Raw genomic sequence first — 24,659 nt, 5'->3', positions numbered from 1 at the left:
CAATAACACACTACTCCCATAACCATCACGTCGATAACACACTACTCCCATAACCATCACGTCAATAACACACTACTCCCATTACCATCACGTCAATAACACACTACTCCCATAACCATCACGTCAATAACACACTACTCCCATAACCATCACGTCGATAACACACTACTCCCATTACCATCACGTCGATAACACACTACTCCCATAACCATCACGTCAATAACACACTACTCCCATTACCATCACGTCGATAACACACTACTCCCATTACCATCACGTCAATAACACACTACTCCCATTACCATCACGTCAATAACACACTACTCCCATAACCATCACGTCAATAACACACTACTCCCATTACCATCACGTCAATAACACACTACTCCCATAACCATCACGTCGATAACACACTACTCTCATTACCATCACGTCAATAACACACTACTCCCATTACCATCACGTCAATAACACACTACTCCCATTACCATCACGTCAATAACACACTACTCCCATAACCATCACGTCAATAACACACTACTCTCATTACCATCACGTCAATAACACACTACTCCCATAACCATCACGTCGATAACACACTACTCTCATTACCATCACGTCAATAACACACTACTCCCATAACCATCACGTCAATAACACACTACTCCCATTACCATCACGTCGATAACACACTACTCCCATTACCATCACGTCAATAACACACTACTCCCATTACCATCACGTCGATAACACACTACTCCCATAACCATCAGACAAACCACTCTTTAGGAGAGTTCCATAGACTGTTCTTCTACATAGAGACGTTCTGAGGAGACAAGTGGATCAGCATGTAGAGGGTAACCTCTCCCCCCATCTCTCTCTCTCTCTTGCGCGCTCTCTCTCTCCCTCTCTCTCACCTGTAGGTGAGTGCGGACGAAGGACTTGCGTCCGGTGTAGTCAAAGTTACTCTTCATGAGGAAGTAGAGGAGGTGGGCGGCGTCGCTGCGGATGGAGCTCAGCTTGGAGTTGCAGCACTTCAGGATCTCGTAGCAGAACGAAGCACACATGTCCGCTCGGCCCTCGAAGAAGGTGCAGGGGAACTGGAAACAGACACACAGTGATGATTAGATAACACGTTTAAGAGAGGGAGAGAAAAACCACTTGACTACTGTCAACTGTTAAGAACCAATGGCCTCCTCACCTTGTAGATGAAGGTGCGCAGCGAGGTGAAGACCTGCTTGAGGGCCGTCTCTGATTGGTTAATTTGTAGGAAGCAGAGGTGCACCTCAAACACCTTCTTCATGAGCGGGTTGTGGCCATGGTCCGAACAGAGCTGGGTCTGACAACATACGAGGACAGACAATTAGCAACTTCAAAAGCCAGAGATTGACACTAACAGACAACATCAAGTAAGAAGTAGAAAAAGGGTGAAATATCAAATAAAATCACCAACAACATAGATCAAATGCATGTATGTAGACAAGCAGGAGGGGGTTCTTGTCAGCGATTGATAAGGCAAAGCTAAAGAGGGAGTTTCAAGTTTCTTAGATAACATAAACACATAACAAGCAAGGAAGGTGATGTGTTATACATGTTGAGGATCACTTATTATAAGCCACAGAACCAGCAGTTAGGAGTGTACCTTGAATCCCACGATGAAGATGCTGAGCGTGTCCAGCACGGTGAGGCAGACCTCCGTGGCGATGTTAGCCTCCAGAACCGATTGGTTCAGCACGTCAGCATCAGAGTGGCTATAGGCTGCAGAGGACACACACCACACTGCTGGAGCTCTCTCACATCATCCCTACAATACACTCCTGTACTGCTCTGGGTGCATCTCAAATGGCACCCTAATCTCTATTTAGTGTACTACTTTTTTACCAGGGCACATAGGGCTTTGGTCAAAAGTAGTGCACCATAATAGGGAATAGGGTGCCATTTGGGATGACTGAGTCAGGGCTGCATAGATGCCCTCTTGTGAGTAATCATTACAATACAGTCTGAAAGAATAGCTATTATTAGTAATCAAGGCAAAAAAACACACTGCTTAAGAGGAGGAAATAATATTCAGTTGAGTTGAAAACAAATGCATTCAACTTCAGAGGTTTGAATACAATGAAATGAGTTACGAAGGGAACAGAAATGAACAGGTCAGAGGGAACCGAGGGTTTACAGAGGGCTCGTTCTCAGCTAAAATGGCATGCTCTTAATTCAACCAGATGAACAGAGCTAATAGTCTGTAAACTGCCTGTCGTTGACCTGACACATTCTTACCATGGTCTACAGATATTCCAAGAACACTTGAAATCTTTCTTACACTGAAAACACAAAGAAATTCACTTCATTAAAGGGAATCAAGTAAGATACTTACTATAGAGCTGAATCTATTTTGCTTTTGGTGGAGTCAATACAACGGTTACAGCAGTGAACTTGGTCCTGATTAAAACCATCCCTTCAACAACAGTGGTGACTGGATATGTGTTGACCCCCAAGGGGTCATATACTTTCTAGGATAAAACCCTTCACTTTTGTTCACTCAAAACCACCACATCCATGGAGAAATGGCTCAGAAACGGCTGACTTTGGACTTGGGTGTGGCACACATGATGATGATGATGATGATGATGATGATGATGAGGTGACTGACTACAGAGGGAGGGGCCTATGGTTAAGAGGCGGGTGATTGGGGACACTTACTGTGGTTAAAAGTGTATGAGTTATCCAGGCTGTTGAGTTGCTGTAAGCGGGCATGCATCATTCCCGCCCTGTTACGGGACACAGGCAGAGTCTGAGACTTCCGCTCATGTGCTGCTATGGGTCCCACCCCTTCCTGGCTCCTGATGAGGAAACAGGAAACTGTTAGACAACTGGCCCACTACCAGCAGGACCAGGGTTAGTCAAGCAGGTTAGAATGGATATCACACATACCAGGGCCAGGGTTAGTCAAGCAGGTTAGAATGGATATCACACATACCAGGGCCAGGGTTAGTCAAGCAGGTTAGAATGGATATCACACATACCAGGACCAGGGTTAGTCAAGCAGGTTGGAATGGATATTACACATACCAGGGCCAGGGTTAGTCAAGTAGGTTAGAATGGATATTACACATACCAGGGCCAGGGTTAGTCATGCAGGTTAGAATGGATATTACACATACCAGGACCAGGGTTAGTCAAGCAGGTTGGAATGGATATTACACATACCAGGGCCAGGGTTAGTCAAGTAGGTTAGAATGGATATTACACATACCAGGGCCAGGGTTAGTCAAGCAGGTTAGAATGGATATTACACATACCAGGGCCAGGGTTAGTCAAGCAGGTTAGAATGGATATCACACATACCAGGGCCAGGGTTAGTCAAGCAGGTTAGAATGGATATTACACATACCAGGGCCAGGGTTAGTCAAGCAGGTTAGAATGGATATCACACATACCAGGGCCAGGGTTAGAATGGATATTACACATACCAGGGCCAGGGTTAGTCAAGTAGGTTAGAATGGATATTACACATACCAGGGCCAGGGTTAGTCAAGCAGGTTAGAATGGATATCACACATACCAGGGCCAGGGTTAGTCAAGCATGTTAGAATGGATATTACACATACCAGGGCCAGGGTTAGTCAAGCAGGTTAGAATGGATATTACACATACCAGGGCCAGGGTTAGTCATGCAGGTTAGAATGGATATTACACATACCAGGGCCAGGGTTAGTCAAGCAGGTTAGAATGGATATCACACATACCAGGGCCAGGGTTAGTCAAGCAGGTTAGAATGGATATCACACATACCAGGGCCAGGGTTAGAATGGATATTACACATACCAGGGCCAGGGTTAGTCAAGTAGGTTAGAATGGATATTACACATACCAGGGCCAGGGTTAGTCAAGCAGGTTAGAATGGATATTACACATACCAGGACCAGGGTTAGTCAAGCAGGTTAGAATGGATATCACACATACCAGGGCCAGGGTTAGTCAAGCAGGTTAGAATGGATATTACACATACCAGGACCAGGGTTAGTCAAGCAGGTTAGAATGGATATCACACATACCAGGACCAGGGTTAGTCAAGCAGGTTAGAATACCTAACTATTCTATTGATCACAAAATAGAAGGAAATACTGTATAGCCTGGTAGCCAGATCAGTTCCTGTTTAAGGTTGTCTAAATCATAAACTGGCTCCCAGGCTAGAAATAGGGCCAAAGTGAAAATAAAATCCATAGGAATGTCTGCTTTAGGTATGTTAGGAGCATTTTGAGGCTAATTTGACACACACCTATTCTTTCTACACTGAGTGTACAAGACATTAAGAACACCTTCCTAATATTGAGTTGCACCCTCTTTTGCCCTCAGAACAGTCTCAATTCGTCGGGACATGGACTCTACTAGGTTTCGAAAGTGTTCGACAGGGATGCTGGCCCATGTTGCCTCCAATGTTTCCCACAGTTGTCAAGTTGTCTTGATGTCCTTTAGGTGGTGGACCTTTCTTGATAGACACGGGAAACTGTTGAGCGTGGAAAAACCCAGCAGCGTTGGCGTTCTTGACACAAACCGGTGCACCTGGCACCTACTACCATATCCCGTTCAAAGGCAGTTAAATCTTTTGTCTTGCCAATTCATCCTCCACATGGCACACATACACAATGGCACACATACACAATGGCACACATACACAATCCATGTCTCAATTCTCACAAGGCTTAAAAATCATTATTTTTTTTGATTTTTTTTGTACATGACGAAGGCCATGCAGCCGAAACGCGTCGGTTTTTAAACTAACTTTGTTTCTATTGAACATGCCATACTAATAAAGGCCTTTTAATTAATTATATGAAGAGTGCCTTGGTCCTCCTTTCTTTTTGATGACCAATTTACCCCTTTTACCAAAGAGCACCTTCTACCAAAATGTACTATTGTGTACCTTAGTAGCGCTTCCCTTCCTCCTCTTTCTACTGCTTAAAAATCCTCCTTTAACATGTCTCCTCCCCTTCATCTACACTGATTGAAGTGGATTTAACAAGTGACATCCATAAGGGATCATAGCTTTCACCTGGATTCACCTGGTCAGTCTATGTCATGGAAAGAGCAGGTGTTCATACTGTTTTGTGCACTCAGTGTATTTGTGAACATCTATACAATCTGGATTCAGTGTTGATAAGTCAGGTTGTGAGGCGAATCCATAGAAGCAGACATTGCTAGAGCAGCACTATAGCAGTTAGTAGCAGCAGAAGCCAACTCATGCATGTGACTATGAAAGAGACACAGTCGACGGTGAAGCTCATGGCAGGTTTGTGTGGTGCGATTACATGGCCAATCAAAGTGGTGTGGAGTTATAAGATGGCCAACCAAAGTGGTGTGGCGTTATAAGATGGCCAATCAAAGTGGTGTGGAGTTATAAGATGGCCAATCAAAGTGGTGTGGAGTTATAAGATGGCCAATCAAAGTGGTGTGGAGTTATAAGATGGCCAATCAAAGTGGTGTGGCGTTATAAGATGGCCAATCAAAGTGGTGTGGAGTTATAAGATGGCCAATCAAAGTGGTGTGGAGTTATAAGATGGCCAATCAGAAAAGAGAGAAGAAAACATGCTTTTAGTATAGGAGACTTAATTCCATTTGTAGTCTTACCCAAGCAGGAGGGGGCAGGAGCCATGTTTGTTTTATTTACTATATTAAACTTGCCAGCATTAAAGTGAACAGATAAACAGACAGTGGTGGTGGTCAGAGAGATAGGAGAGCTATCAGGACAGAGCTCTCACAGAGAAAGTGTGTGCCAGAGTCCAGTCCAAAGGTAAACATGAGCGTACTGGGTGGTGTGTGGTTATAGTGTGCATTCTGCAGTGTTCGAGGGCCTTTACTTTACACACAACGGTAATACAACTGAACGAAACAAGCCACACATGGGCAATGCTTTAGACCTATCACTAGCGACATCAGACAATGGTTGTGTCATTCAAATGATCTCAGGTGTTACTAGAAAACATTCATAGCATCTTCAGTAGATAGCTTGTGGTGTACTATCACCTTAAAATGGCTCGGACAATATTCACACTGACATTAAAACAGCAACATTTTCAACACGATACTATCAACAAAAGGTGTAATAAATCAAGTCATTTAGTCTCATCTACAGGTTTTAGCTTAAAAGCTTCAATTGAAACCATTCGGACAACAACATTACCTTGCGATGCATCTCTTTCCTATATATCTGAATTGATGGAGACACACTCTGGAGACAAAAAAGCATTAGACTCATTGTTACTCATTGCGGCTAATAAAAAGATGCTTAAACATACTCAATCTATACAGTAAAATGGTATGAAGTAGCATGGGGTCAATAACAAGGTTGAGGTGACAGTCCGATGCTTACTCTACTAGAGTGAAGAAGTCCATGAGCTCAGTAGACGAGGCCTTGTTCCAATAGGTAAACAGAGCATCTGAACGAAGGAGAGGTGAAGCGTTATATGTGTGTCCTACATGGTACCCTATATCCTATAGTACCCTATGGGCCCTTATTAAAAAAAAGTAGTGCACAAAATAGGGAATAGGGTGTCATTTAGGACGCAGTCCTGAGGAAAACTACTGGCTGTAGGAATACACAGTTCACTAAGGATACCCCCCCCCCCCCCCCAAAAAAATCAAAATCAAATGAAGTGCTTAAGTAGAGAGCGGTAAAGTCTTACCCTCAGACATGTTCTTGAGGACGTGGAGGAAGCACATGAGCAGGCTCTTGATCTCAGCCTGGTCCAGCTTGTCACAACGCAGCAGGCTGCCGCTCAGAGCTGACGCTGGCTGGCTCTGAGGAACAGTCACGCTGGTCAGAGATCAGCTAAAATACACTACAACACACGCTACTGACACCTGGTTTGCACTGCTCTCGTCACACAGTAATGCTATTGGGAGATTTGTGCTTGTTGTTCTATTTGCCATGTTGTTGTTCTTAATGTATGGTAATCTGTACATGTTTTATAAGGCAAAAAAAGGGGTAGGAAAAAAATAAGATACTGAAGAATTTTGAATGCTGATTTCTGTACCTTGGTCAGCAAAGAGAAAAACGTTAGTATTACATCATCAGTTCAATGATATACTCAAGTACCTTTCAGTACATCTATTTCTGATGATGTCATACTCAAGTACTTTTCAGTACATCTATTTCTGATGATGTCATACTCAAGTACCTTTCAGTACATCTATTTCTGATGATGTCATACTAAAGTACCTTTCAGTACATCTATTTCTAATGATGTCATACCAAAGTACCTTTCAGTACATCTATTTCTGATGATGTCATACTAAAGTACATTTCAGTACATCTATTTCTGATGATGTAATACTAAAGTACCTTTCAGTACATCTATTTCTGATGATGTCATATTAAAGTACCTTTCAGTACATCTATTTCTGATGATGTCATACTAAAGTACCTTTCAGTACATCTATTTCTAATGATGTCATACCAAAGTACCTTTCAGTACATCTATTTCTGATGATGTCATACTAAAGTACATTTCAGTACATCTATTTCTGATGATGTAATACTAAAGTACCTTTCAGTACATCTATTTCTGATGATGTCATATTAAAGTACCTTTCAGTACATCTATTTCTGATGATGTCATACTAAAGTACCTTTCAGTACATCTATTTCTGATGATGTCATACTAAAGTACCTTTCAGTACATCTATTTCTGATGATGTCATACCAAAGTACCTTTCAGTACATCTATTTCTGATGATGTAATACTAAAGTACCTTTCAGTACATCTATTTCTGATGATGTCATACTAAAGTACCTTTCAGTACATCTATTTCTGATGATGTCATACTAAAGTACCTTTCAGTACCTCTATTTCTGATGATGTCATACTAAAGTACCTTTCAGTACATCTATTTCTGATGATGTCATACCAAAGTACCTTTCAGTACATCTATTTCTGATTTCTGATGATGTAATACTAAAGTACCTTTCAGTACATCTATCTCCTATACATTTACATTCATATGATGCACTCATAAGCTGGTAAGCCTACTGTAATGGCTGGCAGCAAGCACATGGTACTCATGGTGCCGTATGACTACACTAATGGAGTCAGTCACTCAGACCCTTCTGGGCTCTAGATGCGGGGGAGACTGCCAGATCAGTTGTACGTGCAGGGCTTAAATCACTAGAACTCTCCAAGCCGGGACAGAGAGCAGGAAGCAGGAATCAACAAAGCACTCTCCAAGCCGGGACAGAGAGCAGCTAGCAGGAATCAACAAAGCACTCTCCAAGCCGGAACAGAGAGCAGGAAGCAGGAATCAACAAAGCACTCTCCAAGCCGGGACAGAGAGCAGCTAGCAGGAATCAACAAAGCACTCTCCAAGCCGGGACAGAGAGCAGGAAGCAGGAATCAACAAAGCACTCTGCAAGCCGGGACAGAGAGCAGAAAGCAGGAATCAACAAAGCACTCTCCAAGCCGGGACAGAGAGCAGGAAGCAGGAATCAACAAAGCTCTCCAAGCCGGAACAGAGTGCAGGAAGCAGGAATCAACAAAGCACTCTCCAAGCCGGGACAGAGAGCAGGAAGCAGGAATCAACAAAGCACTCTCCAAGCCGGAACAGAGAGCAGGAAGCAGTGGAGTAGCAGATCTACCATAGCGTGGGAAAATACAGCGTCTTCCTTTACCAGCGGTGAGTTAGTGTAGACCAGAGTTAACAGACTGAAGCCATATCTTGTTGACAGAGATAGTTAGCAGCTAAACTTAGCTGCCATATACACTGATTATACCAAACATTAGGAACACCTTCCTAATATTGAGTTATACCTCCACCCTTTTGCCCTCAGAACAGCCTTCATTCGTTGGCGCATGGACTCTACAATGTGTCGAAATATTTCCACAGGGACGCTGGCCCATGTTGACTCCAATGCTTCCCACAGTTGTGTCAAGTTGGTTGAATGTCCTTTGGGTGGCGGACCATTTTTGATACAGACAGGAACCTTTTGAGCATGAAAAACCCAGCAGCGTTGCAGTTCTTGACATAAAGTCATGCGCCTGGCACCTACTACCATACCCCATTCAAATGCACTTACATCTTTTGTCTTGCCCATTTATCCTCTGAATGACACACATACACAATCCATGTCTACAATTGTCTCAAGGCTTAAAATTCCTGCTTTAACATGTCTCCTCCCCTTCATCTACACTGATTGAAGAGGATTTAACAAGTGACATCAATAAGAGATCATAGATCATAGAGATCATCATTCACCTGGTCTGTCTATGCCATGAAAAGAGCATTTGTCCTTAATGTTTTGTACACTCAGTCTGAAAACTTGACTAAACACAGTAGGTGATCATTTTCATGAATTCTTTATCAAAGAGAGACTATATATCGTAGATGGATGTCATTCATGGCTTAAAAATGAAGCAGATATTACATCGTCTTTCTTTCCCTTTCTGACTGACTGTCTCCTCAGACTATCATTCAGAGAAAACTGTGAAAATAACAGACATAAACATAACACAAAGAAAGGGGACCTTCTCAGTACATACTGTATAGGGCTTGTGACGGTCATGGAATTTTGGATGACGGTTATTGGTCAGCCAAAATGACCGTGGTCACCGTTATAACCAATCAAATGTTAGGCAACCGAATACTCGTTCGCTACAACACCTGTCTTGTTTCAGCAAGGAGCAACAAAGTTTCATCGTGTTGTTGAGAATCCGTAAACGGTAACTGTGCCAACCCTAAGTTCTAGAGTTCTGAGAACAATCCTCTAAAACTCTTACAGCTAAAAGAGTCACACGGCACACATGAGGGAGATGAGAAAGGAAGAGACTCCAGCCAGGTTGCATGCCTCAGTGTCACTCCTACAGAAAACCAGAAAGCAGTAGCTGGGCTTCATGGCACCAGAGATTAAACTGTGTATCATCCTCCTTGCAAAGAAAGGACCTCGGCAAAGACTAAAACACACACTCACACACACAGGACACTTCCTGGGAGGAAGGGGAGAAAGTAAGGGTGAGGGATGTTAATTCTAATTCTGTACTTTGAGTGGAGTGGTGGGATTCTCTGAGACACTGGGGACGGTGAGCAGGATAAAATCCATGGTGACGGGTTTGGAGCGAATGGAGTCCTCGGGTTCGGAAAATAAGCGTAGCATATTGGCAGAGTGTCTCCGCCTGATATTCTCCTTCTGCCAGCAGCAGTAGTGGGTAGGTGGATGGAGGAGTCAATAGTCAATAGTACAATGACAAGTTAACAGGCACTAACCTCATAACTGTCAATGGTATAACAGGTGTATGTGCCTGTCTGAGAAAATACTGAAAACGATGCATGGAACATCCTCAACTAAATCTATGGCCTAAATATGACCAACTAAATAGCTGCTGAAACTCACATTGACCCCACCCAGGTTAATTTCTAGCCTAACTAGACTAACAGACTAACACTAACAGACTAGACTAACAGACTAACACTAACAGACTAGACTAACAGACTAACAGACTAGACTAACAGACTAACAGACTAACACTAACAGACTAACACAAACAGAATAACACTAGCAGACTAACACTAACAGATTAACTGACTAACATCACTGCAGTAGCCATGTGCTACAGTCCTCAGGCATTGGTTAGACCCTCAGTAACTGGTGTCGAGCAGATCTCAGCCTGCAGTGATTTGACCAATAATAAGTCAACATAATCATGTTTAAGTAATGGTCCATGACACTGGCTGTAGGATGAGTCCACGGTACCTTGTCCAGAGAGTTGCTCTTATCGTTGCTCTTCTCATGAAGGCTGTATCCAGAGTCAGTGCTGATTAGGGAGCCCCGGGAGTCAGCGTGGCGGACAGAGTTAACGTTGGGGGTAGAGGATGCATGAGGGGAGGCTGAAGAACATAGACATGTCAGCACGGTTAAATATATGACCCTCATGTCCCTCAATCACCACTGGACAACATGAGTTGAATCTCACGTCGGTGCCAAAAGGAGACTGAAATCTCACCGGTGCCAGAGATGACTCCAAACAAATCCTTGTGCAAACTGTTGTCGAAAAAAGTACTGGACCTCGGAGGCGTCATTATCACGGTGTTGCCCAAGAGTGGATCATCTCTTCCATTCTGAAAGGAAAATGAACCATTAATCAAGTCTTTGCAGTTAGGGATTTGAGTTGTGGTCATAGCCAGCCACTAGATGGCAGCCTTACGCTGTTGATTTGAGTTGTTGTCGTAGCCAGCCACTAGATGGCAGCCTTACGCTGTTGATTTGAGTTGTTGTCGTAGCCAGCCACTAGATGGCAGCCTTACGCTGTTGATTTGAGTTGTTGTGGTAGCCAGCCACTAGATAGAAGCCTTACGTTGTTGATTTGAGTTGTTGTCGTAGCCAGCCACTAGATGGCAGCCTTACGCTGTTGATTTGAGTTGTTGTGGTAGCCAGCCACTAGATAGAAGCCTTACGTTGTTGATTTGAGTTGTTGTCGTAGCCAGCCACTAGATGGCAGCCTTACGCTGTTGATTTGAGTTGTTGTGGTAGCCAGCCACTAGATGGCAGCCTTACGTTGTTGATTTGAGTTGTTGTGGTAGCCAGCCACTAGATGGCAGCCTTACGTTGTTGATTTGAGTTGTTGTCGTAGCCAGCCACTAGATGGCAGCCTTACGTTGTTGATTTGAGTTGTTGTCGTAGCCAGCCACTAGATGGCAGCCTTACGTTGTTGATTTGAGTTGTTGTCGTAGCCAGCCACTAGATGGCAACCTTACGCTGTTGATTTGAGTTGTTGTCGTAGCTAGCCACTAGATAGAAGCCTTACGTTGTTGGAGTAGTTGATGGTGAATGGGGAAACTTCCTTCACGTTGAGCCTGTGGACGTTCTCCTGGAGCAGACCGAACAGGGGCAGGTAAAGGGTGGCCAACCTAGCCTGCTGACTCTGAAATAGAGATAATCTGATGAAATAAACTTCCTTTTCCTTTAAGAAGAATTACTAAATGACGAGAGAGGAAAGAGACAGGGATGACTGGGCTGCTTACCTTGGAGGTGTAGCGCTCGTCAAAGGTGTGCTTGACCATCAGGTTCTTGAGCACGTGGATGGATATCTGACGGATCTCCCGGAACTCCTGCAAGGCCCCGCCGACCTCCCGCAGCAGCAGCCCAACTAGGAAGTGGTTCTTACAGAAGTCGTCTGTCAGCGAGTAGTCTAACTGGAGGTCTGGGAGGAGGACAAACAGGAGACAGACGTTAGGAGGACGTCCCAAACGTGAACTATCTGCTATGATGTAAACAACAACACAACAGCAGCACTGAGTTGATGTTTGAACTGTTAGACTGGGGTCTATCAGGACAGTATAGGTCTATCAGTACAGTATAGGTCAATCAGTACAGTATAGGTCTACCAGGACAGTATAGGTCTATCAGGACAGTATAGGTCTATCAGGACAGTATAGGTCTATCAGGACAGTATAGGTAGGGGTCTATCAGGACAGTATAGGTCAATCAGTACAGTATAGGTCAATCAGGACAGTATAGGTCTATCAGGACAGTATAGGTCTATCAGGACAGTATAGGTCTATCAGGACAGTATAGGTCTATCAGGACAGTATAGGTAGTGGTCTATCAGGACAGTATAGGTCAATCAGTACAGTATAGGTCAATCAGTACAGTATAGGTCTATCAGGACAGTATAGGTCTATCAGGACAGTATAGGTCTATCAGGACAGTATAGGTAGGGGTCTATCAGGACAGTATAGGTCTATCAGGACAGTATAGGTCTATCAGGACAGTATAGGTAGGGGTCTATCAGGACAGTATAGGTAGGGGTCTATCAGGACAGTATAGGTAGTGGTCTATCAGGACAGTATAGGTAGGGGTCTATCAGGACAGTATAGGTCTATCAGGACAGTATAGGTCTATCAGGACAGTATAGGTCTATCAGGACAGTATAGGTAGGGGTCTATCAGGACAGTATAGGTCAATCAGTACAGTATAGGTCAATCAGTACAGTATAGGTCTATCAGGACAGTATAGGTCTATCAGGACAGTATAGGTCTATCAGGACAGTATAGGTCTATCAGGACAGTATAGGTCTATCAGGACAGTATAGGTAGTGGTCTATCAGGACAGTATAGGTCAATCAGTACAGTATAGGTCAATCAGTACAGTATAGGTCTATCAGGACAGTATAGGTCTATCAGGACAGTATAGGTCTATCAGGACAGTATAGGTAGGGGTCTATCAGGACAGTATAGGTCTATCAGGACAGTATAGGTCTATCAGGACAGTATAGGTAGGGGTCTATCAGGACAGTATAGGTAGGGGTCTATCAGGACAGTATAGGTAGTGGTCTATCAGGACAGTATAGGTAGGGGTCTATCAGGACAGTATAGGTCTATCAGGACAGTATAGGTCTATCAGGACAGTATAGGTCTATCAGGACAGTATAGGTCTATCAGGACAGTATAGGTCTATCAGGACAGTATAGGTAGGGGTCTATCAGGACAGTATAGGTAGTGGTCTATCAGGACAGTATAGGTAGTGGTCTATCAGGACAGTATAGGTCTATCAGGACAGTATAGGTAGTGGTCTATCAGGACAGTATAGGTCTATCAGGACAGTATAGGTCTACCAGGACAGTATAGGTCTATCAGGACAGTATAGGTCTACCAGGACAGTATAGGTCTATCAGGACAGTATAGGTAGGGGTCTATCAGGACAGTATAGGTAGTGGTCTATCAGGACAGTATAGGTAGGGGTCTATCAGGACAGTATAGGTATATCAGGACAGTATAGGTAGGGGTCTATCAGGACAGTATAGGTAGTGGTCTATCAGGACAGTATAGGTCTATCAGGACAGTATAGGTCTACCAGGACAGTATAGGTAGAGGTCTATCAGGACAGTATAGGTAGGGGTCTATCAGGACAGTATAGGTAGGGGTCTATCAGGACAGTATAGGTCTATCAGGACAGTATAGGTAGTGGTCTATCAGGACAGTATAGGTAGGGGTCTATCAGGACAGTATAGGTAGTGGTCTATCAGGACAGTATAGGTCTATCAGGACAGTATAGGTCTATCAGGACTGTATAGGTAGTGGTCTATCAGGACAGTACAGGTAGAGGTCTATCAGGACAGTATAGGTAGGGGTCTATCAGGACAGTATAGGTAGGGGTCTATCAGGACAGTATAGGTATATCAGGACAGTATAGGTAGTGGTCTATCAGGACAGTATAGGTAGGGGTCTATCAGGACAGTATAGGTAGGGGTCTATCTGGACAGTATAGGTCTATCAGGACAGTATAGGTAGGGGTCTATCAGGACAGTATAGGTAGTGGTCTATCAGGACAGTATAGGTAGTGGTCTATCAGGACAGTATAGGTAGTGGTCTATCAGGACAGTATAGGTAGTGGTCTATCAGGACAGTATAGGTCTATCAGGACAGTATAGGTCTATCAGGACAGTATAGGTAGTGGTCTATCAGGACAGTATAGGTCTATCAGGACAGTATAGGTAGTGGTCTATCAGGACAGTATAGGTCTATCAGGACAGTATAGGTCTATCAGGACAGTATAGGTCTACCAGGACAGTATAGGTCTACCAGGACAGTATAGGTAGTGGTCTATCAGGACAGTATAGGTAGGGGTCTATCAGGACAGTATAGGTAGTGGTCTATCAGGACAGTATAGGTCTATCAGGACAGTATAGGTCTATCAGGACAGTATAGGTCTATCAGGACAGTATAGGTAGGGGTCTATCAGGACAGTATAGGTCTATCAGGACAGTATAGGTAGTGGTCTATCAGGACAGTATAGGTAGAGGTCTATCAGGACAGTATAGGTAGGGGTCTATCAGGACAGTATAGGTAGGGGTCTATCAGGACAGTATAGGTATATCAGGACAGTATAGGTAGTGGTCTATCAGGACAGTATAGGTCTATCAGGACAGTATAGGTAGGGGTCTATCAGGACAGTATAGGTCTATCAGGACAGTATAGGTAGGGGTCTATCAGGACAGTATAGGTCTATCAGGACAGTATAGGTCTATCAGGACAGTATAGGTAGGGGTCTATCAGGACAGTATAGGTAGGGGTCTATCAGGACAGTATAGGTCTATCAGGACAGTATAGGTATATCAGGACAGTATAGGTAGTGGTCTATCAGGACAGTATAGGTAGGGGTCTATCAGGACAGTATAGGTCTATCAGGACAGTATAGGTAGGGGTCTATCAGGACAGTATAGGTAGTGGTCAATCAGGACAGTATAGGTAGGGGTCTATCAGGACAGTATAGGTAGGGGTCTATCAGGACAGTATAGGTAGTGGTCTATCAGGACAGTATAGGTAGGGGTCTATCAGGACAGTATAGGTCTATAAGGACAGTATAGGTCTATCAGGACAGTATAGGTAGGGGTCTATCAGGACAGTATAGGTAGGGGTCTATCAGGACAGTATAGGTAGGGGTCTATCAGGACAGTATAGGTCTATCAGGACAGTATAGGTAGTGGTCTATCAGGACAGTATAGGTAGGGGTCTATCAGGACAGTATAGGTAGGGGTCTATCAGGACAGTATAGGTAGGGGTCTATCAGGACAGTATAGGTAGGGGTCTATCAGGACAGTATAGGTAGGGGTCTATCAGGACAGTATAGGTCTATCAGGACAGTATAGGTAGTGGTCTATCAGGACAGTATAGGTAGGAGTCTATCAGGACAGTATAGGTAGGGGTCTATCAGGACAGTATAGGTAGGGGTCTATCAGAACAGTATAGGTAGTGGTCTATCAGGACAGTATAGGTCTATCAGAACAGTATAGGTAGTGGTCTATCAGGACAGTATAGGTAGTGGTCTATCAGGATAGTATAGGTCTATCAGAACAGTATAGGTAGTGGTCTATCAGGACAGTATAGGTCTATCAGAACAGTATAGGTAGTGGTCTATCAGGACAGTATAGGTCTATCAGGACAGTATAGGTAGTGGTCTATCAGGACAGTATAGGTAGTGGTCTATCAGGATAGTATAGGTCTATCAGGACAGTATAGGTCTATCAGGACAGTATAGGTAGGGGTCTATCAGGACAGTATAGGTCTATCAGGACAGTATAGGTCTACCAGGACAGTATAGGTAGGGGTCTATCAGGACAGTATAGGTAGGGGTCCATCAGGACAGTATAGGTAGGGGTCTATCAGGACAGTATAGGTAGGGGTCTATCAGGACAGTATAGGTAGGGGTCCATCAGGACAGTATAGGTAGGGGTCCATCAGGACAGTATAGGTAGGGGTCTATCAGGACAGTATAGGTAGTGGTCTATCAGGACAGTATAGGTAGTGGTCTATCAGGACAGTATAGGTCTATCAGGACAGTATAGGTAGGGGTCTATCAGGACAGTATAGGTAGGGGTCTATCAGGACAGTATAGGTAGTGGTCTATCAGGACAGTATAGGTCTATCAGGACAGTATAAGTAGGGGTCTATCAGGACAGTATAGGTAGTGGTCTATCAGGACAGTATAGGTAGGGGTCTATCAGGACAGTATAAGTAGGGGTCTATCAGGACAGTATAGGTAGGGGTCTATCAGGACAGTATAGGTAGGGGTCTATCAGGACAGTATAAGTAGGGGTCTATCAGGACAGTATAGGTCTATCAGGACAGTATAAGTAGGGGTCTATCAGGACAGTATAAGTAGTGGTCTATCAGGACAGTATAGGTCTATCAGGACAGTATAGGTAGGGGTCTATCAGGACAGTATAGGTAGTGGTCTATCAGGACAGTATAGGTAGGGGTCTATCAGGACAGTATAAGTAGGGGTCTATCAGGACAGTATAGGTCTATCAGGACAGTATAGGTCTATCAGGACAGTATAGGTAGTGGTCTATCAGGACAGTATAGGTCTATCAGGACAGTATAAGTAGGGGTCTATCAGGACAGTATAGGTCTATCAGGACAGTATAGGTCTATCAGGACAGTATAGGTAGGGGTCTATCAGGACAGTATAGGTCTATCAGGACAGTATAAGTAGGGGTCTATCAGGACAGTATAGGTCTATCAGGACAGTATAGGTCTATCAGGACAGTATAGGTCTATCAGGACAGTATAGGTCTATCAGGACAGTATAGGTAGGGGTCTATCAGGACAGTATAGGTAGTGGTCTATCAGGACAGTATAGGTAGGGGTCTATCAGGACAGTATAAGTAGGGGTCTATCAGGACAGTATAGGTCTATCAGGACAGTATAGGTAGTGGTCTATCAGGACAGTATAGGTAGGGGTCTATCAGGACAGTATAAGTAGGGGTCTATCAGGACAGTATAGGTAGTGGTCTATCAGGACAGTATAGGTCTATCAGGACAGTATAAGTAGGGGTCTATCAGGACAGTATAGGTCTATCAGGACAGTATAGGTCTATCAGGACAGTATAGGTAGTGGTCTATCAGGACAGTATAGGTAGGGGTCTATCAGGACAGTATAGGTAGGGGTCCATCAGGACAGTATAGGTAGTGGTCTATCAGGACAGTATAGGTAGTGGTCTATCAGGACAGTATAGGTAGTGGTCTATCAGGACAGTATAGGTAGTGGTCTATCAGGACAGTATAGGTAGGGGTCTACCAGGACAGTATAGGTAGGGGTCTATCAGTACAGTATAGGTAGTGGTCTATCAGGACAGTATAGGTCTATCAGGACAGTATAGGTAGTGGTCTATCAGGACAGTATAGGTAGTGGTCTATCAGGACAGTATAGGTAGTGGTCTATCAGGACAGTATAGGTAGGGGTCTATCAGGACAGTATAGGTAGGGGTCTATCAGGAGAGTATAGGTAGGGGTCTATCAGGACAGTATAGGTAGGGGTCTATCAGGACAGTATAGGTAGGGGTCTATCAGGACAGTATAGGTCTATCAGGACAGTATAGGTCTATCAGGACAGTATAGGTAGTGGTCTATCAGGACAGTATAGGTAGGGGTCTATCAGGACAGTATAGGTAGTGGTCCATCAGGACAGTATAGGTAGTGGTCTATCAGGACAGTATAGGTAGTGGTCTATCAGGACAGTATAGGTAGTGGTCTATCAGGACAGTATAGGTAGTGGTCTATCAGGACAGTATAGGTAGGGGTCTACCAGGACAGTATAGGTAGGGGTCTATCAGTACAGTATAGGTAGTGGTCTATCAGGACAGTATAGGTCTATCAGGACAGTATAGGTAGTGGTCTATCAGGACAGTATAGGTAGTGGTCTATCAGGACAGTATAGGTAGGGGTCTACCAGGACAGTATAGGTAGGGGTCTATCAGTACAGTATAGGTAGTGGTCTATCAGGACAGTATAGGTCTATCAGGACAGTATAGGTAGTGGTCTATCAGGACAGTATAGGTAGGGGTCTACCAGGACAGTATAGGTAGGGGTCTATCAGGACAGTATAGGTAGTGGTCTATCAGAACTTTGACAGCATATAGTGCAATAGGAAATAATTCACATCCCTTCACTTTTTCCACATTTTGTTACGTTACAGTCTTATTCTGAAATGGATCAAATGAAACATTTCCTCAGCAGTCTACACACAATACCCCATAATGACAACCTGGGTTTGAATACTTTCTGAATGCACTGTAGGTAGTGTACTTGAGTTTGATGAGATGGAAAAGCAATTTAAAACACTCTGAACACTACAACCACTGTGATTATTATTATTTGATCCTGCTGGTCATCTATGAACATTTGAACATCTTGGCCATGTTCTGTTGTAATCTCCACCCGGCACAGCCAGAAGAGGACTGGCCACCCCTCAGAGCCTGGTTCCTCTCTAGGTTTCTTCCTAGCTTCCTGCCTTTCTGGGGAGTTTTTCCTAGACACCGTGCTTCTACACCTGCATTGCTTGCTGTTTGGAGTTTTAGGCTGGGTTTCTGTATAGCACTCTGTGACATCGGCTGATGTAAAAGGGGCTTTATAAATACATTTGATTGATTGATTGATTGAACACTAAAATGGACAGGATCCTTCAACTTTGGCAGACAGCTTTCCCAACATCATATTACTGTATAAAAGCATTATGGTTTTAGGTTAGTACAATAGAAGTATCTCATACATATTGCTCACCTTGAAATCTCTGTATCCTCCCATTTCCAAAAGGCATGGGCAGATTCAAGGGGATGTAGTGCTCGTGATTGCATATGACACGCAGGAACTCAAACTTGAACTCAAACAGAGTCTGAAAACAAGATTCCATGTACATAAGTGTTACTCCTAAGGTATAGTGGTGGAAATATGAAAGGTATTGTAATAACTCAACATAATCATATCATCATGAGAACTACCCTGGGGTCTCCTGGCACAAAGCAGTGGATGTAGTGGTTGATCTGCTTGAAGACAAAGCCTCTGTCCATGAGGGTCAAACAGCGCTGTGGAAACAGGAAGAAAATGATTATTTCAGTAGAGTACAAGGATGACCAAGTGTGCCCGTCTAGCCAATCAGATGGCGCCAGCTGACCTTGATGAAGACAGCCAGGCTGTGGTTGGCGTTGCGGGCTGCGTCCAAGTTGTCCTTGTACTTCTGGGTGATGTGGGGCATCATCATGTTGACCAGGGTCTCCACCGTGTGGTGGAAACCGGCCGAGAAACGCTGGTTCCTGGACAGCTGAGAAACAGAGACGAGTTGTTACTATCAGAGTTGTTACTGTCAGAGTTGTTACTGTCACAGCTGTTACTATCACAGTTGTTACTGTCACAGCTGTTACTATCAGAGTTGTTACTGTCACATCTGTTACTATCAGAGTTGTTACTGTCACAGCTGTTACTATCACAGTTGTTACTGTCACAGCTGTTACTATCAGAGTTGTTACTGTCACAGCTGTTACTATCAGAGTTGTTACTGTCACAGCTGTTACTGTCAGCGCTGTTACTGTCACCGCTGTTACTATCAGAGTTGTTACTGTCACAGCTGTTACTGTCACAGCTGTTACTGTCACAGATGTTACTGTTGTTACTGTCAGAGTTGTTACTGTCACAGCTGTTACTGTCAAAGCTGTTACTGTTGTTACTGTCACAGCTGTTACTGTCACAGCTGTTACTGTTGGTACTGTCACAGCTGTTACTGTTGTTACTGTCACAGCTGTTATTGTTGTTACTGTCACAGCTGTTACTGTCACAGCTGTTACTGTTGTTACTGTCACAGCTGTTACTGTCACAGCTGTTACCTTTATTACTGTCACAGCTGTTACTGTCACAGCTGTTACTGTTGTTACTGTCACAGCTGTTATTGTTGTTACTGTCACAGCTGTTACCTTTGTTACTGTCACAGCTGTTACTGTTGTTACTGTCACAGCTGTTACTGTCACAGCTGTTACTGTTGTTACTGTCACAGCTGTTACTGTCACAGCTGTTACTGTCACAGCTGTTACTGTCACAGCTATTACTGTGAGATTGATTTTGCGTTTGAATACGAGAAGTGCCCAGAGGATAACATATGAAAGTACTATGCAACACTTCAATTTGGTCCTCGAGGAGCTACACACTTCCAACAACACATTGCTGTTTTGTTTCTGACCCCACCACAGCTATTCCTAGAGGGAGGCCATCCCAGTGAGAGACCACAGAACCACAGTAGAGGGAGCAACCCTTAATGGAAACTCCCTCTTTCCTCTGTTCAGTGTGGCACACTCCTGAGGGAGAGTAATGGTTCCTACAGCAGCTTCCTGATTATACATGGCCATGTCAGGGAGGAAACTCAGGGCTATGGTTGGTTAGGGGAGACTGCTGTGGACAGCATTGAAGTGATGGTTAGTTATGAGACATGGCTGTGCTTTATTCTGTGTGAGGACTGTGGCAGCCCACACTGCTGCGCATGTTAGGAGCTCAAACTCATAAGCTGACATTTATATCATAGAAAAAATGAGGACTTGGCGTAGTCAAGTGTCACAACAGACTTACCCTCACTTTACTGCTCTCAATCAAGTACTGTGCCATGGACTTCACTAAGGCTTCGAAGAAATACCACGAGTACTACGAAACAGAGATACAGAAACAAATACAAATCAATGCAAACATGAAACTTGATGTAAATGTCCAGAAAACCCTTCTTCACCCTATTGCTGTGCTGTTCATTACCTTGAGCAGCTTGTTGCTGGTGAGGAAGTCTGTGGAAGGCTTTAGAATTGCAGTCATGGCTTTGGCCAGCTCCTCATGTACTGTTCTCGTGGTAGAGGATGTGTATGGCTCGGTCTTAAACACATACTGAACCAGGGAGGGAGAAAAGAACATCATGTTCTACAACTACACAGTAGGTAATTGTGCCCTATGACAAATGGACCAGTACCATGCTTACCTGGCTTACTTACTGCAAATTGAGAAATTATGTGACTAAACGCAACAAAAAGAAGAAGAAACTGTATTATGAAGCCAAGATCAATGATATAAAGAATGATGGAAAAACACTTTGGAGTACTTTAAATGAAATTGTGGGCAGAAAGACAAATTCAACTCCATCTTTCATCGAATCAGATGGCTTATTATATGGCTTATTCATCACAAAACCATTTGATGTTGCCAATTATTAGAATGATTATTTAATTCGCAAAGTGGGCAAACTTAGGCAGGAAATGCCAACAACGAACAGTGAGCAATTGTATTCACGAATAAAAAAAAAAATAATTAAAGAAAAGCATTGCAAGTTTGAATTTTGTAAAGTTAGTGTGGGAGAGGTGGAAAGATTATTGTTATCGATCAATAATGACAAACCTCCTGGCATTGACAACTTCGATGGAAAGCTACTGAGGATGGTAGCTGACTCTATAGCTACTCCTATCTGTCATATCTTTAATCTGAGCATAGAGGAAAGCCTTTGTCATCAGGCCTGGAAGGAAGCCAAAGTATTCCGCTACCCAAGGTAAAGCGGCCTTTACTGGTTGTAACAGCAGACCTATAAGCTTGCTGCCAGCTCTTAGCAAACTGTTGGAAAAAATGGTGTTTGACCAAATACAATGCTATTTCTCTGTAAACAAATGAACAACAGACTTTCAGCATGCTTATAGAGAAGGGCACTCAACATGTACTGCACTGACACAAATGACTGATGATTGGTTGAAAGAAATTCATAATAAAAAGATTGAGGGAGCTGTACTGTTAGATTTCAGTGCAGCCTTTGATATTATTGACCATAACCTGTTGCTGAAAAAAAATGTTATGGCTTTTCAACCTCTGTCATATCGTGGATTCAGAGCTATCTATCTAATATAACTCAGAGGGTTATATTTAATGGAAGCTTCTCTAATGTCAAACATGTAAAGTGTGGTGTACCGCATGGCAGCTCTCTAGGCCCTCTACTCTTTTCTATTTTTACCAATGACCTGCCACTGGCATTAAACAAAGCATGTGTGTCCATGTATGCTTATGATTCAACCATATACGCATCAGCAACCACAGCTAATGGAGTCACTGAAACCCTTAACAAAGAGTTGCAGTCTGTTTTGGAATGGGTGGCCAGTAATAAACTGGTCCTGAACATCTCTAAAACTAAGAGTATTGTATTTGGTACAAATCATTCCTTAAGTTCTAGACCTCAGCTGAATCTGGTAATGAATGGTGTGTGCCTGTTGAACAACTTGAGGAGACTAAATTACTTAGTGCTACCTTAGATTGTAAACTGTCAAGGTCAAAACATATAGATTCAATGGTTGTAAAGATGGGTAGAGATCTGGCCGTAATAAAGAGATGCTCTGCTTTTTGGACACCACACTCCAAAAAGCAACTTCTGCAGGCTCAAGTTTTGTCTAATCTTGATTATTGTCCAGTCGTGTGGTCCAGTGCTGCAAGGAAAGACCTACTGTACCTTGCAAAAGTATTCACCCCCTTGGCGTTTTTCCTATTTTGTTGCATTACAACCTGTAATTTAAATTGATTTTTATTTGGATTTCATGTAATGGACATACACAAAATAGTCCAAATTGGTGAAGTGAAATGAAAAAAATTACTTGTTTAAAAAAATTCTAAAAAAATGTAAAACAGAAAAGTGGTGCGTGCATATGTATTCACCCCCTTTGCTACGAAGCCCCTAAATAAGATCGAGTGCAACCAATTACCTTCAGAAGTCACACAATTAGTTAAATAAAGTCCACCTGTGTGCAATCTCGGTGTCACATGATCTCAGTATATATACACCTGTTCTGAAAGGCCCCAGAGTCTGCAACACCACTAAGCAAGGGGCACCATGAAGACCAAGGAGCGCTCCAAACAGGTCAGGGACAAAGTTGTGGAGAAGTACAGATCAGGATTGGGTTGTAAAAAAATATCCGAAACTTTTAACACCCCACGGAGCACCATTAAATCCATAATTAAAAAATGGAAAGACTATGTCACCACAACAAACCTGCCAAGAGAGGGCCGTCCATCAAAACTCACGGACCAGGCAAGGAGGGCATTAATCAGAGAGGCAACAAAGAGACCAAAGATAACCCTGAAGGAGCTGCAAACTCCACAGCGGACATTAGAGTATCTGTCCATAGGACCATTTTAAGCCATACACTCCACAGAGCTGGGCTTTTATGGAAGAGTGGCCAGAAAAAAGCCATTCCTTAAAGAAAAAAATTTGCAAACACATTTGGTGTTCGCCAAAAGGCATGTGGGAGACTCCCCAAACATATGGAAGAAGGTACTCTGGTCAGATGAGACTAAAATGTAGCTTTTGGCCATCAAGGAAAACGCTATGTCTGGCGCAAACCCAAGGACCTCTCATCACCCGAGAACACCATCCCCACAGTGAAGCATAATAAGTGTGTCTGTCAGAGCTGTGTGTAAGTTGACTATGCAAACAATTTGGGATTTTCAACACATTAATGTTTCTTATAAAAAGAAGAAGTGATGCAGTCAGTCTCTTCCAGATAAGACAAACAGCAGGACAATGACCCAAAGCATACTGCTAAAGCAACACTCGAGTGGTTTAAGGGGAAACCTTTAAATGTCTTGGAATGGCCTAGTCAAAGCCCAGACCTCAATCCAATTGAGAATCTGTGGTAGGACTTAAGGATTGCTGTACACCAGCAGATCCCAACCAACTTGAAGGAGCTGGAGCAGTTTTGTCTTGAAGAATGAGCAAAAGTCCCAGTGGCTAGATGTGCCAAGCTTATAGAGACATACCCCAAGAGACGTGCAGCTGTAATTGCTGCAAAATGTGGCTCTACAAAGTATTGACTTTGGGGGGGGGGGGGTGGATAGTTATGCACGCTCAAGTTCTGGTTTTTGTCTTATTTCTTGTTTGTTTCACAATAAAAATTACTTTGCATCTTCAAAGTGGTAGGCATGTTGGTAAATCAAATGACACAAACCTCCCAAAAATCAATTTTAATTCCAGGTTGTAAGGTAACAAAATAGCAAAAATGCCAAGGGGGTGAATACTTTCGCAAGCCACTGTAGTTAAGCTGCAGCTGGCCCAGAACAGAGCGGCACGTTTTGCTCTTAAATGTAATCAGAGGGCTGATATAAATACTATTCATGCCAGTCTCTCTTGGTTAAGAGTTGAAGAGAGACTGACTGCATCACTTCTTTTTATAAGAAACAATGTGTTGAAAATCCCAAATTGTTTGCCTAGTCAACTTACACACAGCTCTGACACACACACTTATCCCACCAGACATGCCACCAGGGGTCTTTTCATAGTCTCCAAATCCAGAACAAATTCAAGAAAGCGTACAGTATTATATCGAGCTCTTATTGCATGGAAC

General features: G+C 43.4%; 1 protein-coding gene across 12 annotated transcripts in view; it reads right to left on the bottom strand.

Moving 5' to 3' along the window:
• Positions 1-24,659, bottom strand: part of LOC129816698 (dedicator of cytokinesis protein 9-like) — a 196,685-nt gene that overhangs the window by 24,730 nt on the left and 147,296 nt on the right. For 6 of the 12 annotated variants that reach the window (XM_055871481.1, XM_055871488.1, XM_055871485.1 and 3 more), the window contains exons 26-41: positions 21,052-21,177; positions 20,875-20,946; positions 19,436-19,582; positions 19,263-19,346; positions 19,045-19,156; positions 12,007-12,185; positions 11,790-11,906; positions 10,989-11,103; positions 10,739-10,872; positions 6,681-6,795; positions 6,368-6,434; positions 6,179-6,226; positions 2,698-2,837; positions 1,643-1,758; positions 1,202-1,339; positions 918-1,100 (exon numbers count right to left, since the gene is read on the bottom strand). In XM_055871481.1, coding sequence (XP_055727456.1) covers positions 918-1,100; positions 1,202-1,339; positions 1,643-1,758; positions 2,698-2,837; positions 6,179-6,226; positions 6,368-6,434; positions 6,681-6,795; positions 10,739-10,872; positions 10,989-11,103; positions 11,790-11,906; positions 12,007-12,185; positions 19,045-19,156; positions 19,263-19,346; positions 19,436-19,582; positions 20,875-20,946; positions 21,052-21,177 — 1,893 coding nt within the window. Of the gene's footprint in view, positions 1-917; positions 1,101-1,201; positions 1,340-1,642; positions 1,759-2,274; positions 2,319-2,697; positions 2,838-5,625; positions 6,227-6,367; positions 6,435-6,680; positions 6,796-10,738; positions 10,873-10,988; positions 11,104-11,789; positions 11,907-12,006; positions 12,186-19,044; positions 19,157-19,262; positions 19,347-19,435; positions 19,583-20,874; positions 20,947-21,051; positions 21,178-24,659 lie in introns of those variants that run through there. The other 6 variants (XM_055871486.1, XM_055871484.1, XM_055871487.1 and 3 more) reach the window with 3 other exon arrangements.

Source organism: Salvelinus fontinalis, chromosome 19, assembly GCF_029448725.1.
Source record: "Salvelinus fontinalis isolate EN_2023a chromosome 19, ASM2944872v1, whole genome shotgun sequence".
Taxonomy (NCBI): Eukaryota; Metazoa; Chordata; class Actinopteri; order Salmoniformes; family Salmonidae; genus Salvelinus; species Salvelinus fontinalis.
Note: the sequence above shows the minus strand (reverse complement) of the source record. Positions and strands in the feature narration are given on the sequence as shown.